Source organism: Panthera uncia, assembly GCF_023721935.1.
Source record: "Panthera uncia isolate 11264 chromosome C1 unlocalized genomic scaffold, Puncia_PCG_1.0 HiC_scaffold_3, whole genome shotgun sequence".
NCBI lineage: Eukaryota > Metazoa > Chordata > Mammalia > Carnivora > Felidae > Panthera > Panthera uncia.
In genome coordinates, this window is record NW_026057584.1 from 15,138,331 (window position 1) to 15,152,091 (window position 13,761).

Genomic DNA, 13,761 nt, shown 5'->3' on the forward strand with positions numbered 1-13,761 from the left:
ATCACAGACCGCCAGCCTCCAGAACTATGAGAAATACATTTCTGTTGTCTATAAGCCACCCAGTCTATGATATTTTGTTATAGCAGCTGGAACAGACGAAGACAACGGAGAAAACGCCATTCACCATCTTTGAACAGGGGGTGGAAAACCAGTAGGGACAGAAAAGGGTATGGCTATTGATGTGAAGAATTCTTTTTTTTTTTTTAATTAAAAAATTTTTTTTAATGTTTATTTATTTTGGAGAGACAGAGACAGAGTGCAAAAGGGGGAGGGGCAGAGGGGGGGAGACCCAGAATCCGAAGCAGACTCCAGGCCCCAAGCTGTCAGCGCAGAGCCCGACGCGGGGCTCAAATTCACAAACCGCGAGATCATGACCTGAGCCGAAGTCGGGGGCTCAACTGACCCAGACACCCAAGCGCCCCGATGTAACGAATTCTTTACGTTCCTTAGCAAGAAAATACAAGTTAAGAAAAGAAATCCCTAGAGCTGGGAGAACAAAATTTCAGCCCTATGGTGAAGGGGGCAGGAAAGGAGCAAAGAGAAGGAAGAAAAGGTTGTGCAGGACAAAAGGACAATGTTGTCCCTGCCTCCCCTCCTCCACGCCATGAATGGAGGCTACTGTGGCTTGAAGCTCTTCGTTGCCTGTGTCAAGGACCAAATCCCAACTTCCTAAAGTTGCTCTAATGATCCAGTGCCATGGGGCCACGGGCTCCTCCTTCAAACAAGTGACCTTGGCTGGTTATCTCCATGGTAACAGCTCACATCCCAAACTGTTCCTTCCTGTGTGGGAAGAAACATTTCAGAAATGGAGAAAGGCAAAACCAAACAGTAGCTTTTTTCTCTTATGACCCTTCTTCTTTGGCAAGTCGTATCCTTTTCCTGACCATTGCAGTCTCCTGAGGAAACCGTGCACAAAAGAGGCAGTTCAGTGACTTTATCTGCAGATGTGCATCCAGGACACAATTTAAAAAGTAGAAGCCGGGAGTGGCTTTTCCTTCAGTTTCATACAGCACTTGGTATTTTTCACCACCCCCCCCCGCGCCCCCAAAGGGAAAGGGCAGTATGTCCTCCTCGTGGTGGAAGAGAGGGACGGCAGGTCAGAGAGGTGGGGTGCTTTCCGCACAGCCGCGGAGCAACAGAGCCACGGAGTTAGGCTAGAAAGCCAGACATAACAAGACTGAGCCTCTGCTGTAGCCCCCTTCACACCCCGCCTGCCTGCGGTCCAGCCCCTGCCTGAGCGGCCAGCCTGGTCAACGAGCTGACCTATCTCCCTCCAGCCCTAGACTCTGCCTCCTGTCCCATAAAGCCATGACACTCCCGTTGATTTTCTCCAACAGGATGCCTAGATGTGGGGCAACTGCGTTGTAAGCTCACTGTTCTGTCTGTTCCACAGCGTCTATGATCAGAGTGACGTTTTACAGGATGGTAACTGACTCTTCCTCAGCTGAACCCCGGAAGCGCCTGCCTGAACACAAAACCCTCCAGTTGTGGATCTCAAATGTACGATGGGGTCTACTTTCCAACCAGAATCACAAGCCAAGAGCACTCTTTCCCTGGCCCGATTTCAGCCTTTCCCGGTAGTTTTGATCCCATGATTCTGTCTGTGAAAGAAAACTTTTTCTCTGCAGCATCCCTGCCTGACTTTGACGTACAAAGGTGTAATTAGAACAGCATGGAGTTAGAACTCATCCCTAACATTTCAGTGCTTTAAAATATGTTTCTAATATCCTAGGTGCATAGGGCCAAATTCTCTTCTCAGTTTTTCACATGCATGAGTAAATCCACACAGACTAAACCCCTTGGGCCTTAGGTTTTGCTTAGAAGTTCTTCTTCTTTTTTTTTTTTTTTAAAGAAAACAAATATTCCATTAAAACGACATAGTGTACTCTTCATATTTTTAGGACAATTAGAGTTTAGAATTCCCTCTTCTTCCGCCCCTGGTTAAAAAGGAAAAAAAAATCTTAACTCTTTCTTCACCAAGAATGACATGAAGCCAGGATTAATTGAAAGGCTTTCTTTTCAGATAATGTTCTCATGTTATGTTGTCAAAATACCAACTGGTGACTTGAGATCCTTGATGCGCTTTGGGAAGAATCCAGGCTGTCCTTTTGCCAGATAAATACTTTAGGGAGACAGTTATTTGTGAACCTAATGGAAACATTTACTTGAAACAGAAAAGCTAAACTCACAGGAAACAGCGAAACATAAAAGTAAGGCCCCTCTCTACCATCTGCTTGTCTCAAAATGGGTCACCGGTTTTGGTCATTTTTCTTTAGGACTTCCGACTGTGGAAACAGCATCATAAAGGAGAGATCGCAGCATCCTGGCCCCTGGCCGGGCCTCGGCCCGTGCGCTGGCGCGAAATCAACACCAAGTGGGAGGAGCTAGACAGTCAAGTGCCTGGGACCGGAAGGAGCGCCAAGGCCGACCCACCGCGTGGGCGCTTCGCTTTGCCCCTAAGCCTATGTTGCCGCGTGTGCTGCAACTCACTGCCCCTTCGTCTGTGCTGCCGTGGCCACTTGTGGATGATATTTGAGTAGCCAACATGCAAAGCCAATGTTTTCCGGCGACCAAATTTGGAGCAACATCTTTACAGCAATTGCCATGTCACAGGCGTGTTCAAATTCAAGGGTCCCACAGCCCCCAAATTTAAAATGAGAGGTGGATGCAGCATCCATCTACACTTTTGTTTTGTTTTGTTTTGTTTTGTTCATTGCAAAGCATATCAAAGGATGGGGAAGCCCAGCCCCGCTCACTCCATGATTCAGGCAGAAATAAGATACAACTTCGTGTGAGTCTGATTCTGAAGATGATCCGGATCCAGAGACCGCTTGGGAAATGGCTGGCAGGTCCTGAAACTAGGAATTATAGTGAAGAATCCAAGACAGAACCCATAATTTCGCAGGGAAAATGTGTTTTATTTAAATTAAAAAATAGTGTGAAAATTACAAACTGTTAAATACAGAAGACAATTTTATACAACTTAATAGAATAAGAAGGAAGTATATACATCACTTTTTTAATAGGCGCAGATAGACTTGCACCAAACTTCAGGATTAAGCAATGGAAAATGTGACCATGCACAAGTCCGTCGCAGTGAAGTTTCAGAATTCAAGTGATTCCAGGCAAGGAGCCAAACTTAACTTGGCTTCTTTCACCTTAAACAGCCCCCTTGGAGTAAATCCACGCTCACAATTTTAAAGTGAACGGCGGGCCCTTCCCGCCCCCCCCCCCCCAAACATAAATTTCCTCTAGCACTGTGTTAAGGCAAACTGATAAACCAGTTTCTCCACTGTTAACCCTTCCATGGGAACAGTGGTTATTGCTATCTCCAATCAAGGGAGAGTATGTCTTTAAAAAAAAAAAAAAAAAATCTTTTTCTTTTTTTCTTTTTTTTTGGTTTTACTAGAATTAAATTTGACCTTTTGGTGTGTTTCTCTTCCTGCTTGCCTTCAAGGGCCGAACGGCTCTGCTACAAAGCTACTGACCGCAGGAACACACGGAGACATTAGCAAGCATTCCTGAGCGTTTGCTTTTAGATTTCTCGTCTCTCGGCTGAAGTATTAACATTCTGCTACCCAGAGAACTTTGCAGAGTAGAATGTGGTATGTGCCTCCCTGGTTCACTCCTGGGAAAAACGACAGCCTGAACAGGGGGGGTGATATGCCCTGGATTTCCCAGTTACGTGCGTTCTGGGTCTCCAACTGCTCCTTTAAATAACAGATCCATTCTCAGGCTGACTGGCCGAGTGGGAAATATTTTGTCCAAGCTTCCTCACACCAGGCCATACAGGATTTACCACAGAGTCTTAACATCCAAAGACATCCTCCCGGCCCCCTGGGGATCTCAATTCAGGAGCCTCATGAAGGCAGTGAGCCTCTTGATGACAAGCCCAGGACCACACAGCAGATCAGCGTCCGGGCTCGGGATCAGAAAACAGAACCCGGACCCCTGCTTTGTGCGACCTCCGCCTGACTATGCCCTTCGAGGCCCACGTTACGTCGACTCCCAGCTCCGAAAACGAGGCTGGGAAAAAAGCAGCAGCAGAGCTAACGGCTTGGCCTCGTTCAACCCCACCATCACCCCTTCTGGAAAGATCCAGAAGAGTCCCCTGCATGGCTATTCAGAGTGCAGGTTAGATTCTGGGGAAGCCTTTGCAACCAAGAAAATGTCCCACCAGCATGCGAGGCCGGATGGTCTGAGGTCAGAGTTCAAGGTCATAGGTTAGACAAAGGGTCAAAGTAGCAGATTACATTTTATAATCCCAGCCAAGGTTATCAGGCTTAAAGGTTGCTTTTTCTTTTTTCTTACAGTATGCAAATGAGCCAGGTTTCGCTCTCCAGCTTTCTGCTATCAAACAAAAGTCTTCCTTCAGACATCCCCCCTCTAACCTAAAAGACCTCCAAAATAAGTGCTGTACCCCACTACAGGGACACAGGAGAGGTACTTACAGCCAATCAGATCTAGAACAAAGCTCTAGGCAAATTAGCAGATCAAAACTAGTCCCTCAGCGTGTCCTGGGCGTTGGGCAGCCCTGGGAGGGGGGCAGACGCCGTAGGAGTTAGTTGCCCAGGGCATCCAGCGCGGAAACAAGGGCAAGCACGGCCACCTGCCGAATTCTGAACCGGAACCCCAGCCCCCAGGCCCCAAAGTCAGCGTACACACTGCACGTCTTCAGGGCTTTTCCGTGGCAGGTCTACACCGCAGGCCCGGCGGCGGCGTGGACAACTGGCTGCTCCCTCAGGCTGAGCCTTGGCCCCCCATTCAGGGGCTTGCCCAAGGTCTCTTTAAAGTGGCAGCGGCATGCACTGCAAAAGTGAAACCAGACACGGAAAGTGTCCGTCCCCTCTCTGAGAGTGCTGGCTGATGGGGGGCCCCGGGGGTGCTAGGAATTCTGATGGATGTTCTCCGAGGAGCCTTCGCTGCTTTCGTTGAGGAGCGTCTCCGAGGTCTCCCCCAGCTCATCGTCCGCCCCCTCCTCCTGGATGGTGAGGTGCACGTCCGGTGTGGAGGACTCGGAGCTCACGCTGTCGCCTTCCATGGAGCAGAGGGTACAAGACAGGGCGGGCGCCACACTCTCCTGCAGCATGTTTAGCATCATGGGCACCTGCACCGACCTCAGGCCCGACACCATGGGCAGCGGCTTCATGGCCTCCCCCCAGAGCCTCTCCTCATCCTTGTACAGCAGCAGCAGGCTGGACTTCTTCTCCCGCCTCTTAGATTTCATATAGCCCAGCATGATTCCGATCAAGAAGATGCCGTAGAAGGACATGACGACCAGAATGTAGAAGTACTCGTTGCCGTTGCTGCTCCCGCTGCCCGGCACGTGGGACACAAGGTGGCCGCTGGGGGCTGCGGTGCTGGGGTGCGTGCTGTTCAGAGGCTCCATCTCAGTATTGAAGCACCACTCAGCCAGGGTCTGGGGAGAAACCTGCAGGTTAGAACTCTCCCACGGGTCCACGGTGCAGGGAGGGGGGGTGAGCATAAGGTTTGTGGGATCGCAACGTCGTAAAAGCCTGTAACTGCACCGGGCAGTGGCGGTAAGAGGTCCCACAAACTAGTTGGCAGACGTTAGCAATGAAAGGTCAGAGTGGAGGGGGAAGATAGGGAGAAACGTGACCAGGGGTTTTCTTTTTGTAGTGTATACATGTCCTCATAATTGCATTTCCTAAAGTGAGCGTGTCAAAAGCATTGCCTTTTTTTTTTTTTTTGAAAAGCAAAAGGAAAAAGTATAAGACGAGGGGGCATAGAGGAAAATAAATAACATTTGAATCACTGGGAAGCTTTGTCAAACTGAGCGAAAGAAAGAAAGAAAGAAAGAAAGAAAAAGAAAGAGAAAAAAGCTAGCTTACATTTTCCTTCTCAGACCCAAACCTATTTTTAATTCAAACCCAAGTTTCCTTACAACAAAGAGAGGAAAGGAAAACTTCATCTGCTGGTTGCCAGAAACATCCTTGTTTCAAATGTTTCTGAAACAAAGTTGCATTGCTAACTTACCGAAGGCTGGCCAATTTCTTCCAAAGTCCGGAGTTGCTAAGTGGCCAAGCCCAAGAGCGTGCTTCCTCTGCGCGGGGCTCAGCTCAGCGCTCTGACACTCTGCTCCCGGGATATATAGTCAAGAAGTGCATCGTCACGTGTTCGGGGAGGAAGATTTACAACAGAGGTTGGTCGTGGCAGAATGAACAGTGCACTCAGAGCGGTGCAGTTCAGCTCACTGAACTGCACAGCTGTGCAAAGAAAGAGAGAGACGGGGAAGCAGGGATGGCTTCTCATCCCCCAGCCCAGAGCCAGAGTTTCCAGGTGGCCCTGAATATAGTGAAAGGGGAGGGGCGGGGGGAGAATGTGCCCACTGGGAACGGTTACCCCAAAGTCTGCGCTCATTGGAAATTAGTTAACTCCCTCTCGGGGAAAAACCATGATGCCTTCCACAGGTTTCCAGAGACAGTCAGACACCATCATCTGGATAAAGGACAGTTGGAATCAAGTGCAGGATTGACTGTCAAGAAACTGGGACTTACGTTTCTGTTCTTCCTAACGACGCAAACTCCATAAATCCTTCCCAAACCTTTCTGCACTTCAGATTCCTGGTCTGTAAAACTGTTGCGGAGGTGAGGGCTTCACCATGCAGAATTCTGTGCACTGCGTGAGCTTTTGAATCGCTGTCAGCTTAATCATTCTAAGATTTAAGGCTGCCTGGTGCCAGATAGCCTTTTGAAAACATGGAGACGTTCTACCTGTCTTCTGCAGCCAGCTCATAGATTTAGTTTTCATAATAAAAAAATCTATTTTTTATAATAAACAGGGAATCCTCCAGCTTCTCTTCAATAGCCTGCGTAAGGTGAACACGGGTTATGGTGCAGGGCACCGTGGGTAGGTGTTGCCCCCGTTCAACGGCACTCAGCTCCTCCTCGGTGGCGTCACACAGAAGCCATCCACACATCTCTTTGCTGTCTCCGGAGGGTCGGGGGAGGGGCAGGAACTCTGCCGGTGACCCGCTGAGCTCAGTTCAAGCTTTTAAAACCTATGCAGACCTTGTGTTATAATGGCCGCTGTGATCAAACTTGGAAAAGACATTGAAGACTTTGATGTCAGTCCATCCGCTCCCCGGGATGCTTATTCTGAGAGGCTATTAGTCCAAGTTAAAGTAAACTGGGAGGGATGCTGCGTTCCCAGTTGTCTGCGGCCTATGAATCGCAGCCAGGCTATCTTGGGGAATCGACCCTAGAGAAAACATTTCTCGTGGTTCTGCTGCTGTTAAACCGGAGCTCAAGGCAAGCGTGGCAACATCTGGAATGTGTAGCGCCCAAGCACTGGGACTTTCACAGCTGCTACACGAACTCACCCAGCTTCGTGCCCGGCCCTAAGTCTATGAGGACACCTGTGCAAAGAGCGGGAGAATGAGCACGTGCTCCTATCTTCCCCACCGGTCTACTCACCTTATGCTTTAGGCTGTGTTCACCCGTAAGTCCCCAGCTGGCTCCAAGGTCGAAGCCCTGACCATTCCAACACCAAGATCATCTGTACACTGGACATTTGGTCATACCAATAAAGACATCCTCACGGCTACATTGATACGTGAAAAGCTGCACGGCTACCTTGGCCAAGGTAGATTTGGCCTTTGCAACTTGTTTTTATCATAAGCACCTGACAACTTCCATCTACAATGATGCTGACAGTGGTTTGTCAGGGTCATCGGAACGAGAGAGACATTGTTGATGGTGGAGCCCAGTATTGCATGTAATCCATGCCTTGGGACATAACAGATTTGTAATCACCCATCAGTGGCCAAACACTGCGAATCTACAAGTCTCCGGAGGCAGAGAGGAGATGGCGGATTTAAGAAGCAAGGAAGTTGGGGCGCCTGGGTGGCTCAGTCGGTTAAGCGTCCGACTTCAGCTCAGGTCACGATCTCACAGTCCGTGAGTTCGAGCCCCGCGTCGGGCTCTGGGCTGATGATGGCCCAGAGCCTGGAGCCTGCTTCCAATTCCGTGTCTCCCTCTCTCTCTGACCCTCCCCCGTTCATGCTCTGCCTCTCTCTGTCTCAAAAATAAATAAACGTTAAAAAAATAAAAAATAAAAAAAAATAAAAAAAAAAAAAGAAGCAAGGAAGCATGAAGCCGGGTGCCGGGAAGCTGTGCCCGAAGCCAAAGTTGCAAACGAGAGAAATCCTCCAAATCAAGCCAACGGTCCTAAGACAACAAAACCAAGAAAAAGATGGATGAATCCAGAATGAAGTCCAAAAGGCAGAGCAATTCAGAGACGTAGGAAGAACAAAATCTTGTACAGGCACGAGGGAGGGAAGAGCCCAGAGGAAACTCGGTTGGATGCCTGCTGGGTGTCTCTTCTTCTTCTGGGACTCCATGCAGACTCCACGCATAGATGTTTCTCCTACAGTTAAAGAAATGATGCAAGTGAAGCACTTAGTGCCATATCTGGCAGAATGCGTGTGCCCCATCTATGCCTCCTGCTGTCATTTTTGAGAGTGCTTTGCTGCTAACGAGAACATCAGGTTGTCTTCCGACGCACATGTGCCTGACTTCAGATTTTTTCTTGTTGCTCTTTCCTCTTCCATCAAGAATAGAATGGAAGACGTGGGGCTTGCCACCTCATTACCCACAGCCCAACCTTCTCTCCAGCTCTCACCCGTAACAGTATTACGCAATCGATGGCAGTGAATAATGGCGTACAACGTGAGGGAAGAAGGGAATGCATCTACCAACTGCACTTCATCAGGGAAAGGACGGGGACATGCAACAATTACTAATTCCTTCTACTCTGTGTCACAGTTTCAAGAGACAGCAATGTTAAAGAAGAAAATCCATTTTCCAAATATTTTCTCCTAGTCTGTGGCTGGCATTTCCATTTTCTGAAGTGTCTTTTTTTTTAATTTTTTTAATGTTTATTTATTTTTGAGAGAGACAGAGAGGGCATGGGCAGGGCAGGGGCAGAGAGAGAGGGAGACACAGAATCCGAAGCAGGCTCCAGGCTCTGAGCTGTCAGCCCAGAGCCTGACGTGGGGCTGGAACCTACAAACCGTGAGATCATGACCTGAGCTGAAGTTGGATGCTTAACCAACTGAGCCACCCAGGTACCCCCCCCTTTTTTTTTAATCAAAGAAAATATTTTGTTCAAGCTCCCAAAACAAATTTGAGGAGTTAAGTTGGGTTTGAACTGAAGAAAAAAGCCAAGTGGAACCTGGAGAGAAAGTTTTCATTTGGGGGAAGTTGAAATCCATACATACATTCTAATCAAAGACCTGTCCCGAGTAGGGTTTTTCAAGTTTTTCAGAGTCTGCCAAGCCAAACCCTTCATGGCCTTTGCTACTCTTGTTTGGCTTTTTCCCTTTTTCTCGCTTGGCCTTCAGTCTTTCTCTTTGTCTCTGGTTCATTCATACGGGGTACTGCCCATGCTGGCCTAGAAGACTCTTTGTTCCTCTTAAAATCAGTTTCCGTTTGCATATCATCTTTTTCTTCTTGTGCCACTTATTAAGTTTTTCTCTTGACAGTGTTGGGGTACCACCACAGTTGCTACCTCTTGAACATCTTTCATTACAGCATCACCATCAGGACGCCTGGGTGACTCAGTCGGTTACGTGTCCAACCTTTGATTTGGGCTCAGGCCAAGATCCGAAGGTTCATGGGATCCAGCCCCGCATTGGACTGTGCACTGATACCACAGAGCCTGATTGAGTTTCCCTCTCTTCCTCTCTTTCTGTCCCTACCCTGCTTGTACACATGCTCGTGCTCTCTCTCTCTCTGCCTCTCTCAAAATAAATAAGTAAACAATTTAAAAAAACACTATCCACTTAAAGAATACTTTTAAGTCTGGTGAGTTCCTTTGGGGCATTCATTTTTCTCTTTTCAGCATGCATCTTCCTTTTCCACTTACTCCATAAGCTTTTAGCCATATTTTACCTGCAAAGTGACAAACTAGGAAACTCACGGAACCCAGGTAGTCCACGCTGGCCAGAAGCTTCCACACATCTGCTTTCCAGGCAGCCCCTTCCACACTCCCCGGAGTCCCCAGCCGTTGTGCTGTACTTCGAGAGCCAAGATGCCCCGGAAATCTTGACAACGTCTTTTGAAGAGCAAAACTTTCTTCATATTGATAGATGCCAACTCATCAAAATTTTTCACAGTTTGCACTTTTTTTTGTATCTTAAGAAATTTGGGGGGCACCTGGGTGGCCCAGTCGGTTAAGGGTCTGACTTCGGCTCAGGTCATGATCTCGTGGTCTGTGAGTTCAAGCCTCGCGATGGGCTCTGTGCTGACAGCTCAGAGCCTGGAGCCTGCTTCAGATTCTGCGTCTCCCTCTCTTTCTGCCCCTTCCCCACTTGTTCTCTGTCTCTCTCTGTCTCTCAAAAACAAATAAATGTAAAAAAAAAAATTTTTTTTTAAAGAAAAGGAAAAAAAGAAATTTTGTCTCAGGGAGCCTGGGTGGCTCAGTTGGTTAACCATCCAATTTCAGCTCAGGTCATGATCTCACAGTTGGTGAGTTTGAGCCCCATATTAAGCTCTGTGCTGACAGGGCAGAGCCTGGAATCTGGCTCAGATTCTATGTCTCTGTCTCTCTCTGCCCTTCCCCGACTCATGCTGTCTCTCAAAAAAAAAAAAAAAAAAAATTATTAAATTAAAAAAAAAAAAATTTTGTCTCACCCAAAGTCACAAAGATTTTCTCCTATGAATTTTATCGCTTATCTCATATACTGAAGTCTGTGATTCATGTCAAGTTAAATTTTGTATGTAGTGCAAGGTATACATCAAGACTCATTTTCTTTTATTTTTTTTTATTTTTTTTTTAATGTTTATTTTTGAGACAGAGAGAGACAGAGCATGAACGGAGGAGGGTCAGAGAGAGGGGGAGACACAGAATCCGAAGCAGGCTCTGGGCTCTGAGCTGTCAGCACAGAGCCCGACGCGGGGCTTGAACTCACGGACTGTGAGATCATGACCTGAGCTGAAGTCAGATGCTTAAGTGACTGAGCCACCCAGGTGCCCCTACACTCATTTTCTTTTTGCGTATGTTTGTTTAATTGCTCTAGCATCATCTACTGAAAAGACTGTCCTTGGCCCATTGAGTTACCTTGGAATCTTGGTCAAAAATCAATTAACCATATATGTGTAAGTCTATTTCTGAGCTCTTTGTTCTGTTCTTTTGATCTGTCTATCCTTGCATTGATGGCATGCTGTTTTGATAAATCGATTCTGAGCTGGCATTTTAAATGAGTCTAAGATATTTCGCAGCCCATACCTAGCTGAGCGTCTGTTATGAATCGAGGCTTTGGTAAAGGCTTTGCTTACCTCAACCCTGTGAGGTAAGTATCATCATAATCATTTCATGGATAAGGAAATTTAAAGTCAGTGAGGCTAAGAAAATTGCCCAAGGCCGTGCCAATGGTAGTGGTCGACTCGGGATTTGAACCCAGGTGCGCACAATTCCAGAGCTCATTCTCTTTTTCCTACCCTTTGCCTCACTCGATGAAACAAAGAGACTGAGAAAAAGTAGAAAGTAGAAGATGGATATTTTTCCAAATTTTTTTGAGCCTTAATAAAACTTTCTTCTTTTTTAATGCTTCCATTTTATTTATTTATTTTGAGAGAGCGAGGGAGAGAGAGAAAGAGTGTGCACATGCGCTGGGGAGGGGCAGAAAGAGAGAATCCCAAGCAGGCCCCGAGATGTCAGCACAGAGTCCAACGCAGGGCTCAGTCCCACAAACCATGAGATCGTGACCTGGGCTGAAATCAAGAGTCAGACACTCAACCGACTGAGCCACCCAGGTGCCCCATAAAACTCTCCTTTAAAAAGTGAATTCCTACATGGCCAGACATAGATGCAGGCGTGCAGTTACAAATTGTTTATTCTGAACTCATGCTATCAAAAACATTGGAGGCTGTACCAAACTCAATATGTTCTCGAAGTTATCAGAGAAGTAGAAATATTTTTATCCTTTCTCCGTATGGCCCGTAGTAAAACAATTTCCCTTTTGCTCATAGTCGTAACTGATTTCTGGTCTTGTTTTGATTTTTTTTTTTCCCCCTGACACAGTCCTGACACACAACTTTCTCCAGAGCTTTGAGTATTTTAACTTCCTGGTAACGTCATTTTTACCAAATGACCCTGGCCACACATCTCTGAAATTATGTTCGCAGCTTCTGTGACTAAACAAAGTCAGTGCTGGGATAACAGCACGGCGGCGGATCTCATCAGATGAAATGGAAGTCTGGAGTCCAGAGATCTGACCCGGCTCGGCCTCACCCGGGCTACGTGACTGGCTCAATTACATCATTTCTCTGTGTTTCAGTTCTGGCCCCTCAGGCATGTCAAGAGTAGGATAATTAATTGTCTCAGGATACTCGGAAAAGTCCCATAATCCATGAGGATAGCCATCTTCAGACTGGGCTGTGAGGAACAGAGACAACGAGATGTGAGATAACCAGGCTACAGGACTGGCAGAATATTGCAAAATGCAACTCTCAGTGTCTACCCCTGATGTTGCTTTTCCCAGAAACCTTCCAGAAAAGTGGCGTCTGGGAACTCTTGTCGTGGTCATCCTTTGTAATGCCCTGAGTCACCCTTCCTAGACACATACTTCTTAGCATCCCTAGCACTTGGGGTAAAACGGGGCTGGGTATCTTCTAGTGCTTCGCAAGACCTCCAGACCCTCCTATAGCACCAACTATGTCTCAGGGGGGATGTGGCTGGAGGCAGGACATCACCCACAAGAAATTAGGATGCAAGAACTCAGGAGTCTTGAAGTTAGAGAATGCCTGATAAAGTGGTCATTAACGTGCCCTTGTTATTTATTCCGACTCTCTTTCACCTGATACTTGTTTAGCAAATGCTTGCGTAGTGCTTGAAATGTCTCAGGAACCACCAAAAACACGTTACAAATTTCATCTTATTTAATCTTCCTAAAAATCCTTTGAGATCGGCTCTCGTATCTTCCCTATTACACGGATAAGGAAACTGAGGCCCAGAGTAGTTGAAGTAGCCTGCCCAAGACCCCACAGCTAGTACATGGCAGAGCTGGCCTTGGAGCCCAGAGCTGAGATTCGGAACCCAGAGTCCTTGGGTCTAGCCGCTACACCACATGGCTGATTCTGGTTATCGAATAGCGCCATGTACGCCCTGGAACCGGAGTCAGTGAAAAGAGAGAGAGTCTAAATGTCCCCTGCAGCCTGCAGCCTGCTAGACACAGAGAACTAGGGTCCTACCAACATCTGGAAAAATCTGAAGGGTGAGAGACTGTGTCCAGCGCTGGCTGTGGAGAAAGGCTGTTGAGTAAGGAAAGCTCATGCTCCCAGAGTTTGTCAGGAGAAAGACATGGGAGTGCTTTGGATAGTCCAGACACGGGCCACAGGGGAGGGAGCTCACAGACCTGGGATGCAGGCTGGTTCCTGCCCAAGATGGCAGCCCAAGGGCTGAGGGAAGAGATTCGTTCCCCGCGTCCCAAGAAAGTGCCTGGCATGGGGGCAGAGCCCACGGTCCTACCCACCAATAGCTTTCAGTCTTCCCGAGGCCTTAGGGGATTGGCGCTCGTAGGGAGAGGGAACGACAGAAGTTTTAACTGTAAATGAACTTGAGAAATTCCGACCATCATGTGGGAATCAATGTTTTAATTACTGAACCGAGGCTGTTTGGGCAGACTGGAAGAGACAGAGGACTTTTTGTTACCTAAGAGGGACCAGAAAGGTCGTGGGATCTGCCCCCAGACTTCCACCCTGGGGCAGAGGAAGAACGGGCCCCAGAGAATGAGTCTGA

General features: G+C 47.6%; 1 protein-coding gene and 1 pseudogene across 1 annotated transcript; both read right to left on the minus strand.

Annotated features, from left to right (window-relative positions):
- Positions 1 to 1,598: 1,598 nt before the first annotated feature.
- On the minus strand, positions 1,599 to 6,094 carry KCNE4 (potassium voltage-gated channel subfamily E regulatory subunit 4). Its single transcript, XM_049615859.1, has 2 exons — positions 5,998 to 6,094; positions 1,599 to 5,419 (listed from the first exon to the last, which is right to left on the minus strand). Exon 2 carries the CDS (start codon positions 5,387 to 5,389, stop codon positions 4,886 to 4,888), a length of 504 nt encoding a protein of 167 aa, XP_049471816.1. The 5' UTR covers positions 5,390 to 5,419; positions 5,998 to 6,094; the 3' UTR covers positions 1,599 to 4,885.
- A 3,116-nt stretch (positions 6,095 to 9,210) lies between these two features.
- On the minus strand, positions 9,211 to 9,907 carry LOC125910963 (uncharacterized protein C12orf31 homolog; annotated as a pseudogene).
- Between the last annotated feature and the right edge of the window lie 3,854 nt (positions 9,908 to 13,761).

Excerpts from the sequence above, each read along its gene's own strand:
- KCNE4 (XM_049615859.1), bottom strand. The coding sequence starts at position 5,389 with ATGGAGCCTCTGAACAGCACGCACCCCAGCACCGCAGCCCCCAGCGGC.